Source organism: Marmota monax, unplaced genomic scaffold (genome assembly GCF_021218885.2).
Source record: "Marmota monax isolate L192 unplaced genomic scaffold, Marmota_monax_Labrador192_F-V1.1 WCK01_AAM20220418_F8-fsc00095, whole genome shotgun sequence".
Taxonomy (NCBI): Eukaryota; Metazoa; Chordata; class Mammalia; order Rodentia; family Sciuridae; genus Marmota; species Marmota monax.
In genome coordinates this window covers 1,717,491-1,738,880 of record NW_026695244.1, presented here as the reverse complement: position 1 = coordinate 1,738,880, position 21,390 = coordinate 1,717,491, and the positions used below count along the sequence as shown (strand labels likewise).

Below are 21,390 nucleotides of genomic sequence, written 5' to 3'. Positions count from 1 at the left end.
CTGAATGAAGCTTAACTAAAACTCACACATTTTCCTGAAGGAACATCACAGCGTTCTTTTGCGTAGAGATGCTAGAAAGCACTTCAGAATCATGCTTCTGGGCCATTTTAAACCTCAAAATCATCAACAAAAAGCACAAAAATGAAAAAAATTTTAAAAGTGGCACTACATTTACTGTGAAAAGGCATTTGTTTACAACATGAGAACTGAAAGAAGAAGGCAGAGCATGGCCTTGTTTGACCTCAGCTAGGAATGTGTACCTAGGGCAAATCAAAATTTTTGTTACCCTGCACATGTCTCTGAATGACCATGAAGACATCACAAGTATTGGTTTGAGGTTACAAATACATTTTAGCAATTAACAGAAAAAATGCAGAATCCAGGAGTAATAAGGTCAATTATATTTTACTTATTGCTAAACACCTTTAAAATAATATACTTGAAGCCAGGTGCAGTGGTGCATACCTGTAATCCCAGCGTCTCAGGAGGCTGAGACAGAAGGATAGCAAGTTCAAAGCCAGCCTCAGCAACAGTGAAGTGCTAAGCAACTCAGTGAGACCCTGTCTCTAAATAAAATACAAAATATGGCTGGGGATGTGACTCAGTAGCTGAGTACCTTTGAGTTCAATCCCTGGTATCCCCCAAAAAAGCATACACTTGAGAAAAATAAAGCAGAATATCGTCTGTTCAAGAATAAACAACACTTTTTTTTTCTGGGTATGAAAGATAGAGGAATACTATCTTTGTTCTGTTTCTCAGCTACATAAAAGAGCACAGGAACTGTATATTTCATAGGAAAGAGAACAGCAAAACTTTGAGTAAAAAAATCACAGGGCTGGGTTTGTAGCTCAGTGGTAGAATGCTTGCCTAGCACATATGAGGCAATGGGTTTGATCCTCAGCACCACGTAAAAGTAAATAAATAAAGGTATTGTGTTCATCCACAACTAAAAAAAAAAAAAAAATCACAGAATGTAAGTTCAAATATATAAGAAATAAAAATTAGCAACAAAGCGTTCTTTCTGGTAAAAGTAATATGAAATTAGGAAAGATATTTGTAATAGTTTCTAAAAAGATTTAAAGACAGTTCTCTCCTAGAAAAATCCTAGGCTATCAGGCACTGAACTGATAGCCTATGCTCTTAATTCAGTATAGCTTCCCAAAGAATCAAGTGACTATGCTTCTCTCCATTTGATGATCCTCTTTTTTTTTTTTTTTAGCAGTTGATTGAAATAATTTCATATTATGGCTAGTAGAGAATGTACATTTTAAAAAGAAACAATTTGAGAAGTAATTATTTTTTAGTTGTAGTTGTAGATGGACAAAAATTTATTTGTTCATTTTTATGCTAAAGATCGAACCCACTGCCCCACACAAGCTAGGCAAGTGCTCTGCCATTAAGTTATAGCCCCAGCCCAAGAAGTACTTTTATTTATTTATTTTTTTGGTGGTTCTGGGGATTGAACCCAGGACGTTGTGCACATGAGGCAAACGCTCTACCAACTGAGCTATATCCCCAGCCCATCCAAGAAGTACTTTTAACAATATTTTTGCAATTGTCAGTACATTCTCAGCCAACTACGACTTAATGTTATTTTAACAACCTCTGCTATTTAAATTATGGCTAGCTTCATTTTGTTTCTGACTGTATTTGAAGTGTTTTCATGTCAGAGGACCATAGTATATTTCCATCTGAAACCATTACATATTTATTAAATGGATAATTAGTTTTTCTATATGAAAATGTATAGAAAATGTTCAGTAGGCAGAGAGCATATTTACAAAAAAATTGGGCACAGTTAAGTCATTAAAAGAGGAACACACATAGAATTGGAAATCCTTAAAGACAAGAAAAATTGCAGTTGTTGAAATAAAGACATGGAAATTATTTCTTGATCTACATCTAATTTTCAGAAGACACTTATTTTAAAATACTATTCAATTTCACCAAACATGCTTGGGACTTAAATTTTGCAGATGAAAAGCTTCCACTGAGTTTGTTAGCAAAAGCCAGGTTTGTCAACATGTTTTACTTTGTCCGTAAAATAATATAAATTTTTAAAAACACAAACATAAAAAAAGAATTACTTTTTGAGAGCAGAGAGCAAGACACATAGGTGGTACAGGATGCAATTGGCATTCAATAATGCACAGTGAGCAAAATTGCAGAATGAAAAGTATCAGATCAACATCACATAATGTGCAAATATATAATCTTGTTACTACTACATTAAAGAATTCATATTTTCCTAAAGGATACTTTTTTTATTTATGTTGTTCTGTTTCTTCTATATCAATACTTTTAATAAGCATAAAACAACACCTTGGGCTGGGGTTGTGGCTCAAGTGGTAGAGCGCTCGCCTAGCACATGTGAGGCACTGGGTTCGCTCCTCAGCACCACATAAAAATAAAATATATTGTGTCCATCTAAAACAAAACAAAAAATATTTTTAAAAACACCTTGTTTTGCTTCTTGATGTAATAAACGAGGACTTTAAGCCATCCTTATTTCTCATTTTCTGTTTATTCAATCACTTTAATGCTGTCACAGAAGCAATAAAAACTAAATAAGTGGGTTGAGGATATAACCATAGAGTGCCCGCCTTGCATGAACAAGGCCCTGGGTTCAAATGTCAGTGCCACAAAAACAAATAACAACAACAAAATGTAACATTGAAAAAAATACTTTAAATGCACAATAGCTCTTAACCCACCAGTGGTCCTATACCAATATTAGCTTTTTTGAAAGAAGGCCTTCTTTTCCAGCTTGTATAAGATTAAGACATTTCTTGCCAGATACTGGAAATTAACATTTCTAATCTTAAGAGCACAGAATAAATTAGAATGTAATTTCTTAAACCTAGTTTTAGACGCAACTTGGATCTTTGTTTCTCATCAATTTGAACTGACCATCAAAATTATTAATAACTAAATAAAAGAAAATGAAAATATTCTACATTTATATCCTGACTTTCACCAAAAACTACTCCATAGAATGAATTACATTTATTTAATTTTTAAAAAATACACAAAACTACTGGTTTTATAGGTAGAAACATTAACTATATCAATTCTAGAAATCTTATCACAAAATTGTTCTAATAAGTTTTTAAAGTTTGCAATAATTATACATTTCTTTAAAACTCTGGGAATTCATAAGCATAAAAATTTCTTAATGGGAGCTGGAGTTGTGGCTCAGTGGTAGAGCACTTGCCTAGCATGTATGAGGCACTGGGTTTGATTCTCAGCACTATATATAAATAAATGAATAAAATAAAGGTCTATCAACAACTAAAATAAAAACATTTTTAAAAATTTCTTAATGGTATAAGAAAATAAAAGAATATTGTAGATATGAATATCTTTACTTAAAGACTGATATTCTTTTTAAACAGAGTAGGTACTACAAAAACTCATGATTGGAAGATACCTCAAAATATATTTAGTTCAGCTCTGCAGAGTCAAGACTTCTGGTTTTAGGTAGTACATGGACCTGTATTAGTGAAAGTTTTTCTTTCTCTTTTCTTATTATTGAGAAGAAAAATCTCAACCTGGTACAAGTTCATGACTTGTCAAACATTTGCTATCCTTTCTTTTTAACACAGAGAAAGTTTCAAGCCTCAGATATTTAAGCAAGCAATATCTAGCTAGTTAATATAGTTTTGTTTTCATCACTTTTCTTCTTTTTTTTTTCATCACTTTTATTCTTAAATAAATTTTAAAGTTGCTATCTACTTATGATGCTGGCTTTCCACTTACAGTAATGATGGGAAGTTTCCTTTTAAAATACATACAAATTTTAATAAGATAATTTGAAGAAAATATTAAATAATAAAATGTCATGTGAATATAGAAAATATTTTATAATACTTAATCATGTATAGATTATGGTGAACATCATGCAGGGTCCTTGAATTTTTCAAAAAAATTCTCCCTAGCCAAACGAAACAAACATAAATGGGTCCCTTGTTTGTGTATGGAATATAATGGTTAATAACAAATACTCTGGAGCCAGAACATCTGGGTTTGAATCCTGCTCTGTGACTTATAAAATGTGCAATTTTAAGTAAATTAGGTTTACATATATGCCTCAGTGGAGTCAATATAAAATAAGAATATGTAGTAATCATTTCACAATGTTTCTATAACGGTTAAATTAAAAAAATTTAATTCATATAGAACACTAAAAGAACAGTATCTGGGACATACTGGGTACTCAAAATATTATTCATGAGGTAAGAGTTCACTTGTTAACTTCTTAACTAGATCAGCTAGAGAAGATTTTATATTAAATCTTCCCTTTAAAGGTTTACTTTAAAGAGACTGCTCAGTCTGTTTAATAACTCTATAATCCTGCATAATCTACAATCTGAATAGTAAATTAAAGTTTCACTACTAGATTTATCCTATCTGTAATAACATTCTTTAAGAATCTTAAGTTTAATGCAAGTATTTTATGAATAAAGACCCAGTAAATGGTTATCTACCACCAGCATCTTAAGACCAGGGAAACAGGACTAAGAACAGGATGAATTGATGGGAGGGAAAGCAAGAAAGTGACTGAAAAAGTTAATAGATTCAAACCAGGGCACTGGGCACAGTAGAGAGTTTTCTAAGGAAAAAGGGGTGGGGCGGTCAGAGAATAAGATCTCAAGGGAAGTAAAGAACCTAATCTTCCTTAATTACATCATTTTGTCTAAAGGTAGGTCTACTTATTACTGTACTAAACAAGTTCAGAACTACTGGCTTCTATTTTTTTTAACATTCCCATATAATGGAAGCAGTCATATTTAATACCTATTTCCCTTAAGAGAGACAAACAACTTTGAAACATAGACTCACCAGAAAAAAGAAAATCTTTGAAAAATTATAATTGAGTTACAAAAACACAAGATAGGAGATTTACAGATAGGACTGATTATAATGTGAGACCCTAGTTCAGCACAATTACAGATATTCATTTATGGTCATGTGGTTGGTCTGTCATATTTCCCCAAAAAACTCCTGTTGTATCATTCTCAAGGATCACTGCTATTATATGCTCTAGTTTCTATTACTAAGTACCTTATTGTCTTCAGTGTCAACTGAACTTGAAAGAAGAAAGGCCTTTTCTCAAGAGAAATCTAACCTATAATGCTCAGTGAGTCATATATTCTTCTACTGTTACTTGGTCTGACCACTCAATTGGGTTGTGACTGTGTAAGTGAATACTTGATAAGAAAGATGTCATTCCAACAAACAGCAATGAATGGACTGAACTAAGGAAGTAAATTGTTCAGCTGAAAACAATAGGGAAATGATTGGGATTTAACAGAGAACATTAAATGCCCTTTGCTATTCCCTAGAATATAACCTCATTATGTGGCCATTAAACTTATAACCCTTTTCCTTACCAGTAATAAAACAAGCTATAACAAGTAGGCTTGTTTGGAAATGAGATCACATAATAGCAACTACTTAGGAAAAGTTTCCTATATTTCGCTTTACTTTAAAAGTTGAAAACTGATGATTCCTTTTTGAGGTGGGGATAAGGGGAACTAAATATGAATCAAAATGAAGGAGTTAATAATTAGTTTTTTGTTTTTATCTGCACTTGCTATTCCATAAACTATTTTGCTGCATTTGCCCTTTTAGTTGAAGACAACAACCAGCTTGCCTCCCTCCCTTTTCCCCTCCCTTTCTCCTTCCCCTAGCTTTCCTTTAAAAAAAAAAAACAAAACAAAACAAAAAAAAAAACCACACACACACACACAAAAAAAAAAAAACAACCCTTTATTTATTTACTTATTTTTATGTGGTGCTGAGGATTGAACCCAGGGCCTCGCACATGCCAGGTGAATGCTCCACCACTGAGCCACAACCCCAGCCCTCCTTTTTTTAAAATATATTTTTCATTGTAGATGGACACAACTCATTCGTCCGTGCGTCCGTCCATTCATTTATTCATTCATTCATTCAATGTGGTGCTGAGGATGGAACCCAGTGCTTCACATGTGCTGGGCAAGTGCTCTACCACTGAACTGAGCTACAACCCTACCTCTCTCTTTTCTTCTTGTATCCAGGGGTGCTTTACCACTGAGCCTACATCCCCATCCTTTTTTATTTTTTATTTTGAAACAGGGTCTCAATGAGTTGCTTAGGGTCTTGTTAAGCTGCTGAGTCTGACTTGTGATCCTCCTGTCTCAGGCTCCTGAGTTGCTGGGATTACAGGTATGAGTCACCATGCCAAGTTCTTTTTATTTTTTATTTTGAGACAGTTGCCTAGGCTCGCCTTAAACTTGCAATCCCCCTGCCTTGGCATCCAAGTCAATGGGATTACAGGTGTGTGCCACTGAGTCAGGCAGTGACCAGCTTTCAAAAACTACTGATCCACTGTATGGATCTATTTAATCTTGACAGATTAAAAAGAAAACATTACTTCCCAGCATTTGACAATATTTCAGAATTTACATATTAATTAATACATATCCCACAAACATTTATTGCCCTCCATGTTCCTAACACTGCACTAGTCATTATGAAGACAAAAGGGCATTTTAAAAAGTCCTTATCACCACGCACTTCAAAGTTTAGTAGAAAAGGTAGGTAAAGAGACAATTACAAAACATGTTAAAATTTAGATGTAATACCTGCAACTTATTTGAAAATGTTCAGAAAAAAATAATAAAATGTATATGTATCTACAGGGTAGAACAATGATAAGAAAATAAAGCGAAATGCTAGCAACAGGTAAATCTGGGTAAAGGATAGTTCTTTGTACAATTTTTTGTAACCCTTTATAGAGCTTGAAATTCAAATTTTAAAAAAAATTAAATTTTTGCAGGGAGCGTAATATATGAACACTTGATACTTACTGTTGTCTACCAATGAAATGACAGGCAAAAAGTTAAAGAAAAATAAGCTGTAATCAGCTCTGCTTGAGAAATACAACCACTTCATTGACCATTTCTCCTGAATAGTAAGCCTATTCATTAGGACAGAAGGGTTAATTTCTGATTGAACTACTTAAATATTAAGATGACATCTTAAAAGAATTTATGTGGGGCTGGGGATGTGGCTCAAGCGGTAGCGCGCTCGCCTGGCATGTGCAGCCCGGGTTCGATCCTCAGCACCACACACAAAGATGTTGTGTCCGCCGAAAACTAAAAAAAAAAAATTAATATTAAAATTCTCTCTCTCTAAAAAAAAAATTTAAAAATTTAAAAAAAAGAATTTATGTGACAGAACTCTGAAAGTATAAAATATTGTACAAAAACGAGGTTTTATAATCCATCACAAAAATGATATGTGAGGTGTGGAGCTAATGTTTCATTAATACTGTTCTCAGAAAATTGAGTAATGAATATTTTAGTACCTTAATTAAAGTATAATTTTCACACTATAAAATGAGCATTAAATTTTTATTGAAAGATAGATATTAAAGGTGTTTCATTAGGAAGAGTTGAACTTCAAAGATTTTGCAATAAACAAAAATTTTGCATATTAAAATATTTTTATTATTATCATTTAAAATGTAGATTCTGCAAACTGACAAAGGGGTTAGATGACCAGATTTCAGACTATTGTAAAAATCATTTTTCTCAAAGTTAGTTTGCTTCTTTATTCAAAAATAATCATTAAGGAAATAGATACACTAAACCTGATTCAAACATTACACAAAACATACATGCAATGGTACCCTATAACAGGCACAATATAAAACAAATTAAATTTAAAAATTCTTAAATAACAATACTATAAATGGACACTAAATATGAGACAACTAAAAATAACAAACATGAATCTCTAATAAAAACTGAAAATCATTTTGCAAAATGCTCTCAGTAAAGTTTTATTTTAGTAATACTACTTCTGCTAAAGATATGATGAAATGTGCACTTTCATACATCACCGATGTATGTGACTATTTCAGTTACCTGAAAAGCAACTTAATGATATATACATAACTTTAACACTGTTACTTTTGGCTACAGAAATACCAATTCAGGGAATTATAATGCTACACACAGCTGTACATACAAAGATGTTCATTGGAATAAAAAACTGGAAATAAGCCTAAATGCCCAAAAGCAAGAGGAGGGACAAGGAAAATATCTAGTTGATTTGAAATACTATGTAACTATAAACTAACAACTGTGAAACATAATAATCTGGAAAATTCTTGTTTTGTTAAACAAAAAAAGCAAATGTAAAATACATACTACTAATACAGCTATACAAAAACTAAAAAGAAAATATTGGGAAAAAATATTGAAAATATTAGCAATGATCGCATATGGGTGTAGAGACTATTGGAAATTGTTTATTTCCTTTCTACTTATGTCATTTTTCTTTTTTTCTTTTTTGCTGTTGTTGTTTTTGAGGTGGGGTCCTAGGTTCCAGAGTAGGTGGTACCACAGGCATATGGTCATTTTTCTATTATTTTTTTTTCAAATTAACAAGCAGGTGATACTTTAATTATATAAGTAATACACAAATATATGCCCATTTTAAAGACTCAACCAATTCAAAAATGTAGAAATATGTATCCTTTCCCACCAATAGTCATCCTACATTATTCTTCTTCTATTTCTGATAACTTTATGCTATGTTTTTAGTAGTTTTAAAACATATACACTTTTAAAATAAAATTTGAAAGAAGAAAAAAAATCACCATCAGCAAACTTTTTACTTATTATTATGTGGCCATGAACAAAAAGCTCTGCTTCTTAATTTTATATTTTAGGTTTTTTCTTTAAATTTCAGTATTTAAAACTATTTTATTATTTTGGTTAAACAATTAGCACTTGCAGGCTAAATGTGATTATTTTTAGTGTTATTTTCCTTGAAATTAATGCAAAAGCCAATATTCACCTTGTTTGCTAACTTCAACTAACTTGATTTTGTTACTGTTGTTTAAAGAATAAAATACATAAACTGTGCTAATGCTCCCAAATTAGAGCACTTTAAACACTCTGCCTTTTTCTTGGGAATTAATGATTCCTAGTTGGCAATACTCATGCTTTTAAATCAAAAGATTACAGAAACCAAGATCCAGGTAGTAATCTAAAATGTAATATAAATGTAAAGATCTTTGAAGAAAATGATATACAAATGTACTTCACCTCTTTCATCTAGGCAGATGTACAAATGAAAATTAGAGGAAAATTAATGTACCCAATTCAGAATAATCTCCTAATAAAAGATAACGGTCAGAGCTGCAGTTGTGGCTCAATGGTACAGTGCTTGCCTAGCAAGTGTGGGGCACTGGGTTCGATCCTCAGCACCACATAAAAATAAATAAATGAAATAAAGGTATTTTATTCATCTACAACCAAAAAAAATGTTTTTTAAAGCTAATGGTCTGCATAGAGAAACGTTCTACTGCTTTCAGTTTAGTGTTTCATCAATAAATCAAAGGAAATAATCCCAAACAGAAGGTCTTTGAGTATAGACGCACCATATTTGTTGACTGAGAGAATTCTTACAAAGTGCTATATTTAAATTTTAAAAAGCTTTAAAATTTTTCAAACTTTTTATTTGAAAAACTTAAAACTTACAATATATTTTGCAAAAAATATGATGAAGAGTAAACAAACCTTAACACAGATTTACTCTTTGCTATCATTTACCCCCATTTGCTTTATTATTCTCTTTCTCTACACACATACACACCCATGCATATTATGTTTGTTTTTTAATCATTAGATGGTAGGTTATATATATCATGGCCCTTTATTTTTTAAATACTTCTTAAGAATATTTTCTAAGAATATGATGTATTCTTGTAAAACCATAGTATTGTTATCAGCTTCAGTAATTTAATATTTAAATAAACTGATCTCTAATCATCCATTTTTGTCAACTGACCCAACAATGTCCTTTACCATATTTTCCCCATTCAGAAGGACAATTAGGTGTACTGCTTATCTGTCAAGTCTTTTAAACCTCTTTTAATGTATACCTTTTCCATAGCTTTTCTTTGTCATATATGACAGAGACAATTTTAAAATATATAACCTCCCCTGTCTTTGGTAATAGAGATTCAGGATATCCATTTTTGGCCAGAATATAACATTATAATAATGTTGTATCCCCTAAGTACTGTGGATGTCCATCTGCCCTTCGTTAATTGTGTTAATTTTCATGGCCTGTTCAAGGTGTCATCCAATTTCTCCACTTATATATTCTGAATTTTCCCCTTACAATTATGTTGGAGACACTTTTAAACAATACAAATATACTGGTTCCTCATTAAAACTCTTGATTTACAATCCTTTGATAACTCTTGAGTGATTTTTTTAATTATTTTTTTTTAGTTGTAGATGGACAAAATACCTTTATTTCACTTATTTATATGTGGTGTTGAGGATCAAACCCAGTGCCTCACATGTTCTAGGCAAGTGCTATACCACTGAGCTACAACCCTAACCCCAGATCTAATCTTAATGTGATGGTTGCAGAATGATGATTTGCCAACTCCAACACTCCTATATTTACCAGTTAGCACTTGACATTCTACTCATGAATTCATTTTCCTTCCAATGGTTCATAATTCATTACTATATTTAATTATTTTAGCACTAAAGTCGCCCCAGATTTAGCCTGTGGACGTTATTTCAAGCTGGCTCCTGCATTCTTTTTTTTTTTTTTTTCCATGATGGACCTTTATTTAACTTATTTATTTGTATGTGATGCTAAGAATTGAACCCAGGGCCTCACATGTGCCAAGCAAGCACTCTACCACTGAGCCACAACCCCAGCCCCAGCTCCTGCATTCTTATGATAGGCTTATCCATTATATTTGGGGGCAATACTTTCTATTTCATGCTTGTCATAAACTACTACCCTGCTTGCATCCTAGAATAAGTTGTTCTCTCAAGGAGCCCTAGTTCTTCTAGTGAAGGATAGTATTAGAGACAAAAATATGGCCATTAAACATTATTACTGCTACTGGGGTACTTTGGCTTTTTGTCCTTTGTAGCAATGCTTTATATGTAGTTTGAGAATGTAACTCAGGGCTTTTGCATAGCATGTGTGAAGTCCCAGGTTCAAAGAAAGAAGGTCAAGAAAAGAAGGAAAAGTTTCTTTGTAGAGCCTTTTGGGTCTGCTAGATATAGAATCATATCATCTGCAAATAGTGATAATTTAATTTCTTCTTTTCCTATTTTTATGCCTTTAATTTCTTTCGTCTGTCTAATTGCTCTGGCCAGTGTTTCGAGAACTATGTTGAAGAGAAGTGGAGAGAGAGGGCATCCCTGTCTTGTTCCAGATTTTAGAGGGAATGCCTTCAGTTTTTCTCCATTCAGAATAATGCTAGCCTGAGGCTTAGCATAGATTGCTTTTACAATATTGAGGTATGTTCCTGTTATCCCTAGTTTTTCTAGAGTTTTGAACATAAAGGGATGCTGTACTTTGTCAAATGCTTTTTCCGCATCTATCGAGATGATCATATGGTTCTTATTTTTAAGTCTATTGATGTGGTGAATAACATTTATTGATTTCCGTATATTGAACCAGCCTTGCATCCCAGGGATGAATCCTACTTGATCATGGTGTACAATTTTTTTTATATGTTTTTGTATCCGATTCACCAGAATTTTATTGAGGATTTTTGCATCTAGGTTCATTAGAGATATTGGTCTGTAGTTTTCTTTCTTTGAAGTGTCTTTGTCTGGTTTAGTTTTTTCTCAGCAAAAGAAACAATAAGAGAGGTAAATAGGGAGCCTACATCCTGGGAACAAATCTTTACTCCTCACACTTCAGATAGAGCCCTAATATCCAGAGTATACAAAGAACTCAAAAAATTAGACAATAAGAGAACAAACAACCCAATCAACAAATGGGCCAAGGACCTGAACAGACACTTCACAGAGGAGGACATACAGTCAATCAACAAGTACATGAAAAAATGCTCAACATCTCTAGCTGTCAGAGAAATGCAAATCAAAACCACCCTAAGATACCATCTCACTCCAGTAAGATTGGCAGCCATTAGGAAGTCAAACAACAACAAGTGCTGGCGAGGATGTGGGGAAAAGGGTACACTTGTACATTGCTGGTGGGACTGCAGATTGGTGCAGCCAATTTGGAAAGCAGTATGGAGATTTCTTGGAAAGCTGGGAATGGAGCCACCATTTGACCCAGCTATTCCCCTTCTTGGTCTATTCCCTAAAGACCTAAAAAGAGCATGCTACAGGGACACTGCTACATCGATGTTCATAGCAGCACAGTTCACAATAGCAAGACTGTGGAACCAACCTAGATGCCCTTCAATAGACGAATGGATAAAAAAAAGTGGCATTTATACACAATGGAGTATTACTCTGCATTAAAAAATGACAAAATCATAGAATTTACAGGGAAATGGATGGCATTAGAGCAGATTATGCTAAGTGAAGCTAGCCAATCCCTAAAAAACAAATGCCAAATGTCTTCTTTGATATAAGGAAAGTAACTAAGAACAGAGTAGGGACGAAGAACAGGAGAAGAAGATTAACATTTAACAGGGATGAGAGGTGGGAGGGAAAGGGAGAGAGAAGGTAAATTGCACGGTAATGGAAGGAGACCCTCAGGGTTATACAGTGGAGGGGGTAGAGAGAGAGGAGGGGAGGGGAGGGGAGAGGTGGGGAGGGGGGAGGGTGGATGATGGGAAAGGCAGCGGAGCACAACAGACACTAGTATGGCAATTTGTAAATCAATGGATGTGTAACTGATGTGAATCTGCAATCTGTGTATGGGGTGAAGGTGGGAGTTCATAACCCACTAGAATCAAAGTGTGGAATATGATATGTCAAGAGATTTGTAATGTTTTGAACAACCCACAATAAAAAATTAAAAAAAAAAAAAAAGAAAAGAAGGAAAGAAATAAAAATAAAGAAAAAAATAAAACAAGAAAGGCAGAAAGGGGACTAGGGATATAGCTCAGTTGTAGAGTGCTTGCCTCACATGGGTTCAATCCCTGGGTTCAATCCCCAGCACCACACACACACACACACACAAAAAAAAAAAAAAAGGTAGAAAGAGAGAAAGAAGACAAAAATAGAAAAGTAGACAAAAACAAAAAGGTCAAAAAATTAGTGTGTATATATAAATAAATTTATACACATACGAATATATACAAATATGCATATCTATTATACAACCATGTATATATGTATTTAACACACCAACAAGTATAGTTTAAAAGACCTAAGTCCACATCAGTAACCAGAATTATAATCTATTTGCACAGGCTTCTCTTCTGTCTTCCCCTGTTTGGTAACTATTTATCCCTATTTCTTCAATAAGAAACCTGGCTCCCAAGAACACTACTGTATACATTTATAATACTACAATACACCTACACTGTTTCAGAATTGCTTTGACTATACTACTAAAACACAAACCTTCTAAAAAGAGTTCAAGATTTGTTTAATTCTCCTCTTAACCCTTCATATATCATCTTCCCCAAAAGAGTATATATATATATACTCAAATAATGCTTTTGTAAGTTACTTATATTAGTTCCTTTTCCCTTTAAAATGATTTAAATTTTTGCATATAATTTTTCTGCATATGTAGCTAATGACATTATACCAAAAGTAAAAACTACATAGGTAATTTCCAATATTAATTAGTTATAAATAATAATACCACAATGAATAACTATGTCTATGTATTTTCATACTACTAATGATTTATCTTTTCAAATAAGCTTCTAGAAATGGGAATGCTGGGTGGAAGAGAAAACACCCATGTACTTTTCTGGGATTTTGCGGGGAGACAAGAGTCTCTCTAGGCTGACCTTAAACTCCTGGGCACAAGTGATGCTCCTGCCTTAGCCTCCCAAGTAGCTGCAACTGCAGGCACTTGCCACTTAGCCCAGCTACAGTTTCCTTAGTATTGTCAAATTCCCCTCCTTAGGAGTACTATATTTTGATTCAAACTTATTTGATAATATACTGATGTCTTGCCAGTTCTGGTGCATCTCTGGATTTCAAGTGTTAGCCATATGTCATTTTAAGATGCTGCAAGTCTCCCACTCCTATCAACCCTGAATTTTTATTTTATATTTTCAAAATCTCTGGAGAAAGGAATTACAAAGATAAGTTACTTTAACTACTTACTGATTGGTGTTGTGTCAGGAGGTGGAAAATTCTCAGTAAAGTTGACATTACATAAATCTGTGCTACAGCAGCAAAAACGGTATGTTCCATTCTGAATTGAGGGAGGGGTGGTAGTTACTACACATTCTTCGTAGTGACACTCTTGAGGATCTCCAATGTGAGACCAACATCCTATAAACCAGTATTAATAAAAACAAGTTAGGAAACAATTTGACAAAACTAAAAGGAAAACAACAAACTAAGAAATAACTGCAATAAATCTAAGAGTAAATATAGAAGTTATAAGACAGTCTTGCAAATCAATAAAAAGACAAACAGAAAAATGGCAAAGGAAACAATGGACATTTCATGGGGGAAAAACATGAACAAAATGTTTTATTGCATCATTAATTTAAGAATTATTAAAACCATAGTAAGGTAACCAATTAAATAGTTCTAGATTTAAAAAATAATAATATGCAATCCTAACAAGGATTCAGTAACACAGACACTCTCATACAATGTTAAAAGGAATGCAAATGATGGCATTTTTAGAAAGCAACCTGGCACTTTTTATACAGTCTTTAAAATACTCATATATTTTTTTAAATATTTATTTTCTAGCTTTAGGTAGACACAATATCTTTATTTTTTATTTTTATGTGGTGCTGAGGATCGAACCCAGTGCCTCACCCATGCCAGGCGAGCGCGCTACTACTTGAGCCATATCCCCAGCCCCTGATGTGTTTTATAATCTAACAAATCCACATGAGGGAAACAATCAGATACAAAGATTTATGTTCAAAGTTGTTACTGCAACAGTATATATTACAGTGAAAACAATGTCCAACAATAGAATGATATGTAAGTAAATTGTGATACATAAAGAAAATGAAATATTATATAGAGGTTAGAAATATTTTCAGGGAATACTTCAAGACATACTTTTAAATTTATTATTTTTATGAAGAAGATCTTAATCTATTTTTATAACATTTTTAGACAAACTTCAATTGTATGAAATTCCATGTCAGGTAAGAAAAGCATTACTTGCCTTGTTTTACAAGATTTATGTCCCCTTTTGATTTTTCCCAAAGGCCATAGCAGGTGCTACCTTTTGAGCATAATATTGTCCCATTTTCATGAGAGATTCGACTCTCGCCTATCCCAAGGTCTTGTTGATATGGATCTTTAAATGCACATAGCCGTTCTTGATTTTGGGAAGCTAAAATAAAGAGAATAACAATGATGAATTAATTTGTTATAATCTCTATAAAACTTTATATAAAAGCCAGGTTATTTCAATGACATAATTTTCCCTACTGAATCCTTCAAATTCAAATATTTTATTTTTAAAGTTTACTTTATTCGATAACTTCCTTCTGCTAATTAATTAATTTGTAACACCCAAGTAAGAAGCAAATATGAAAAAAAAAAACCTCATTTCCCAAAAACAATCTTCTTTTCCTCATATTATTACACTGCTCTTTCTTCTATTAAATAATTTGGTGTCCAAACAAGGAAATATCATCAAAGAAAATGTCCATGCTCTAAAACGATCTTTAAAACAAACAAAAAACATGGCTGAGACATAGTTTGGTGATAGAACACTTGTTGAGCATGTACAAGGCACCAGGTTCAATCTCCAATGCTGAAATACACAAACTTACTGGCCTAAAATTTTTGGAAAATTCTACAATACTCATTTTGATCGTGTTTTATAGTGTATTGCAGAAAGTTAAATTATTAGGCATGGTATACTAAGGATGCAAAGAATGACTATAAAATGGGCACATGGTTTCTTTCTGGAGTGACATGCATTTCAAAATTAGATAATGGTTACACAATCTATAAATTTACTAAATAAATAACATGGAATTGTTCATGTAGATGAGTAAATCTCATGGTATATAAATTAAACCTTATTAAATCTGTTTATAAAACTAAATCTACTAGGTGAGCAAGAAAAAAATTACTTTCCACTATTTAAAATATCAACAGCCAGAACTGCTCAACAGTTCTTCATACTGAAGGGACAAACTAATGTAATTTTAATACCAATTCATCTTTCTCTGTGCACATAAAATAATTTAACTGATTTCTATTCAATATTTGTCACACAACTTCCTGGCTAACAAACATTTATCAACATTGGTGAGAATCCCAAAGAAGTAAAATGTTATCAAATGCAACATTTGATCTTTATTTAGTTACTTAAAGTAGCCTTTGCCAATGTGTTTGATCAGTCAGAAGACTAATCTAATCCACTTGGCCAATATATTCCTCCTGGGATTCTGACTCATTCTATTCATTTTATGTATCTACTTGGTATGGCATAATTCACAAGAATTTTAGCAATGGAAATGATCTATTAAAATTTATTAAAATAAATGCTTCTGAACGAAACTAAAATTCTGGAGAAGAAATGAAAGTGTCTAAGCCAATATATATATACACATAAAACTGCTATATTTCCTATAATGGAAAGTACTTTTAAAGAATTGGGGTAGGCAAAAGAGTATTCACAAGTAGTAGAGTTCTAGCCCTCAAGCATCTTACTTGGATAGACCAAATCACAGACAGTAATTAGTGAAAAACAAAAATGAGACTTGATTTGTATGTTTTAAATCACTTTAGCACCTCAGATAGAGCATTAATCTCCAGGATATATAAAAACATCAAAAAACTTAACACCAAAAAAAGCAAATAACCCAATCAATAAATGGGTAAAGGATCTGAGCAGATACTTCACAGAAGAAGAAATACAATCAGTCAACAAATATATGAAAAAATGATCAATATCTCTAGCAATTAGAGAAATGTGAATTAAAACTACACTGAGATTTCATCTCACTTCTGTCAGAATGGCAATTATCAAGAGTACAAGAAACAATAAATATTGTCGAAGATGTGGAGGAAAAGGTACACTCATACTTTGCTGGTGGGACTGAAAATGGGTGCAACCAATCTGGTAAACAGTATGGAGATTCCTTGGAAAACTGGGAATGGAACCACCATTTGACACACTTATCCACTTCTTGGCATATACCCAAAGGGCTTAAAATCAGCATTCTGTTGTGACGCAGCCACAGCAAGATTTATAGCAGCTCAATTCACAATAGCTAAACTATGGAACCAACCTAGGTGCCCTTCAACAGACAAATGGATAAAGAAAATGTGGCACATATACACAATAGAATATTACTCGGCCATAAAAAAGGATGAAATGATGGTATTTGCCAGTAAATGGACAGAACTGGAGACTATCATGTTAAGTGGTCTATGGCCATACCACCCTGAATGCGCCTGATCTCGTCTCATCTCAGAAGCTATCATGTTAAGTGAAATAAGCCAATCCCAAAAAACCAAAGGCAGAACATTCTCTCTGATATGTGGATGCTAACTGACAATAGACAGGGATGTGGGGATAGGGTAGGATGGAGTTTCACCTGTATTGGACAGGGAGGAGTGGGGGGATAGAAGGAAGGTTGGGGATGGGAAAGACAGTAGAATTAATTGGAAATAACTTTCTTATGTTTGTATATGAATACATGACCAGTAAAATGTCGTATCATGTACAACCACAAAATGGGAATTTATACTCCGTGTATGTATGATATGTCAAAATACATTCTACTATCCTGTATAACTAAAAAGAACAAATAAAAATTTAAAATAAGTGAATAATAAAATAAAATAAAATCACTTTAGGTAGTCCTCTAGAAGTTATTTACTAGTATCAATTAAATAGCCAAAATATATAGTGCTACCTATTTATAAAAACAAATTCTAGGACATTAGTCTAATGATTCTACCACAGTTTTTATCAAGTTGGTCCATGCTCTAATTCTTTTAACAACAAGCTTAATCATATTTATTACCTTTTCCATTTAACAATGAACAGCATTTCCTTAGGTTATCCCCTAATTGTCAAATTTTACCAAATTAATTATCATAAAAATTAAAACTAAATATATGTTTACATATGACACAAAGATTCAGTTATGAAATTTAACTACAAACAAAAAACTTATAAATCTGAAAGGCATCTATCCATGAGGCATAATTCCTTCTCCCTATCCTGCGCAGGTAAAAATCCTTCTTACTTCCTACTAGACATCAAAGTTACATAATCTACTGTTTCTTTTTTTTGTCTTGATTGTTAGAAAGTTTAGAATAAATTTATGAATTTAATAACTTTAGTTTTCCACAACCAAGATAAACTTAATTTTACACCTTCTCCTCTTCTGCTACTTTCTTTGACTAGGATTTTATACTGAATATTGAGTAAGTAAGTAGGGATCGGACTGTACCTGGAAGCAGGTAGATCAAAACATGCCTTATTCAAGAATAAAAAGAAAAGATATATCTTTGTAAAAGAATACATGAAAAATAGACACATATATAATTTTTAGTGCCCTTATTATATAACTTGGTGACAGAAATCTAAAGTTGTTATAGAGCTAGACAAAAAATAAATCTGGCTGGGCATGGTAGCAGATACTTGCAATCCCACAGGCTCAGGAGACTTGAGGCAGGAGGATCACAAGTTTAAAGCCAGTCTCAGCAATTTAGCAAGGCCCTAAGCAAATTAGTGAGATACTGTCTCAAAAAATAAAACGGGTTGGGATGTGGCTCAGTGGTTAAGCGCCTCTGGGTTTAAACCCAGGTACCAAAAAGCAAATAAACAAAAAACCAAAAATAATCCAACCTCTCCTGACTAACTACTCCCCACCCCTAATTAAAAAAAAAAAAAAGCTACATTAATATTAAAGCAATAAAGGTACAATCTTTAACATCTCTATTTTCCTAAACTATTTTTCTTAAAATAATTTCAGTGCATTTCTAAGAAATTATTTGGTGATGAGGGCATCAGTGTAGGCCAATTATATTTGTTATTTTAAAAATAATACTTTCTGGGCTGGGGTTGTGGCTCAGCAGTAGAGCACTCGTCTAGCATGTGCAAGGCCCTGGGTTTGATCCTAAGCACCACATAAAAATTTAAAAATAAAAGTATTGTGTCCAACTACAATTAAAAAATAAATATTAAAAAAATAATACTTTCAAATTATGATTCTTAACCAACATAAAGATTGCAAAAACTTACTAGCCTAATCAAACCCAAGAAAAATTCATTTTGTAAACCAGTGTCCGTAGCTTTCTAAAAGCCATTTATTGGAATCAGTCTCAGACACATACCTATAATAAGGTTTTGAACTCTTCATAAATAATGTAGGAAAAGTAAGGATGAAATTAAGACTACAATTAGAAACAGTATAGTCTAGAAAAATTATATCATCACAGATTACATACAGAGACTAGTTATTTATATGTAGGTAGTCTAAATTTGTCAATAACTAGAAAAATTTTGATTAGACATATACTGTCAATAAATTCTTTTAAGGGACATATTTAGACAATCAGTGTTTAGACATGGGTCTTGAAAGAGAAATTATTGGTTTTTTGTTTTTGTTTTTTGCAGTAGTGGGGATTGAACCCAGGGCCTTGTGCAAGATAGGCAAGGGCTATATCACTGAGCTACATCCCCAGTCTTTTAAAAATATTCTTGATTGATTGATTGATTGACCAAGTGATTTGAGAGAGGGTCTCACTAACTTTCCCAGGCTGTCTTCAAATTTGTAAGCTTCTCTCAATCTCTATAGTAGCTAGGATTACAAGCATGCACCACCATGCTCATGTTCTAATTTTTAACAGGTGAAATTTGGATATAAACATTAAAACAATTTTGTTGAGCATAACCACAATAAACTGGAAATAATCTCATCCAAACTGCTGATAAAGGCATTGTCACAAAAGACTATGCTGATTGTACTTAAAATCTGTTAATTTATTGTCTGATGCTCCTAGAAATCCAAACTTCTTGGTTAGCATATAAGGGTCTTCATAATCAAGACCCAATAGTGCCACAAAATTACTTTCATGGGTCCTAGGAATTTTTGTTTTCATGGGCCTTTCCCCCATAACAGACATTCAAATTATATTTCATAAAGATAATATATGGGGCTGGGGTGGTTGCTCAGCCTTAGAGCATTCGCCTTGCACATGGGAGACCCTGGGTTCAATCCTCAGCACAACATAAAAATACATGAATAAAATAAAGGTATTGTGTCCAACTACAATTAAAAAATAAATATTAAAAAAAGGTAATATAAACATTTCTTCAACCTAAAAGTTTATTTTTTCTTTAGATTTAAAAAAAATAAAACATCTCATGAGCTTCCAGAAATATTATGGGCAGGAGGTCTACTGTGCCTAATGGATAAGTCATCCTTGGGACACACAATCTACTTCTCTTACCACTCCACTCCTCAGTTTCCATCCCCAACCACACTCACATGCTGAGGCCTTTCATGACCTTTATTTATACATAATGATCTTTACATAATGTTCTTAGTATTCAGAATGACATTTTTCTGGAAAAACTTAAGACTCATCTTCAAGACCCAGCTTTAATATCAACTTCTCAGTGAAATCTGCAAATTGTTATATTATGTGCTCTGCACTCCCAAAGTTCATGTCTGTCCTAGCATTGTACCACAGGGTATTATAGTATTTTATCTGCTTACATGCCTGTCTCCCTTAACAAGCTATAGGGTTACTTCACTAGTTCTAAAAGAAAGAACAAACTGATTTAATTTATTTTAATACAGCAATTACCCCTGACAGTGTGAAAGGCAGAAAGTTTTCCTATCAATATGCACTGTATTCAATACCATATTCTAATTCAAATATTACAAAATCTGAGCAATAATAATCTAGTCTTTCTACCACTTTACTAAAAATGAAGCTGAAAATGGTATGTTATTTTTCTATAGTATTTTATTATTTCCCCCAACATGTATAGCCAAATTATTGAGAATGAAATGAAAACATCCTGGATCAATACTTGCTAATAATATGCTGTATTTAATTTCCAGGAACAGATGTGACAGCTATTCCGCATTTCCCACTCAACTGACATGAAACTATACAAAGAAAGTAGGGTGTGATGGTATGGCATAGTTTTATCATTTCTGTATTGGTTAACTGTCATTATAGACATAATCAGCATCATCATCATGCAAACAGTAAAAGATACCATTTACCTGCCTTCAGAAAGGAGGAGAGAAAGGAAAAAAATTGCTACTATGAAAATAGTAACTATTTGTAGTATTCCTTTTTTTAACCAAATACTGTTATTATTGTCTAAAGGTTCATGAAATATAATCATGTATTATATATTTCAAAAATTTAAATAGCGTTTACATTTCAACTTTTAACATTAAATTTAAAAAAAAAATAATTGCAGATTCACAGGCAGGAG

The 21,390-nt window shown here is 32.9% G+C and overlaps 1 protein-coding gene and 1 non-coding gene across 4 annotated transcripts in view; both read right to left on the bottom strand.

Annotated features, from left to right (window-relative positions):
- Window positions 1–21,390, bottom strand: part of Bmpr2 (bone morphogenetic protein receptor type 2) — a 185,218-nt gene that overhangs the window by 79,026 nt on the left and 84,802 nt on the right. For all 3 annotated transcript variants that reach the window (XM_046462958.2, XM_046462960.2, XM_058578161.1), the window contains exons 2-3: window positions 15,121–15,291; window positions 14,088–14,258 (exon numbers count right to left, since the gene is read on the bottom strand). In XM_046462958.2, the coding sequence (XP_046318914.1) occupies window positions 14,088–14,258; window positions 15,121–15,291 (342 nt within the window). The remainder of the gene's footprint in view (window positions 1–14,087; window positions 14,259–15,120; window positions 15,292–21,390) is intronic.
- Trnam-cau (transfer RNA methionine (anticodon CAU)) lies at window positions 1,445–1,517 on the bottom strand. The gene has a single exon. It is a non-coding gene; the product is annotated as a tRNA-Met (tRNA).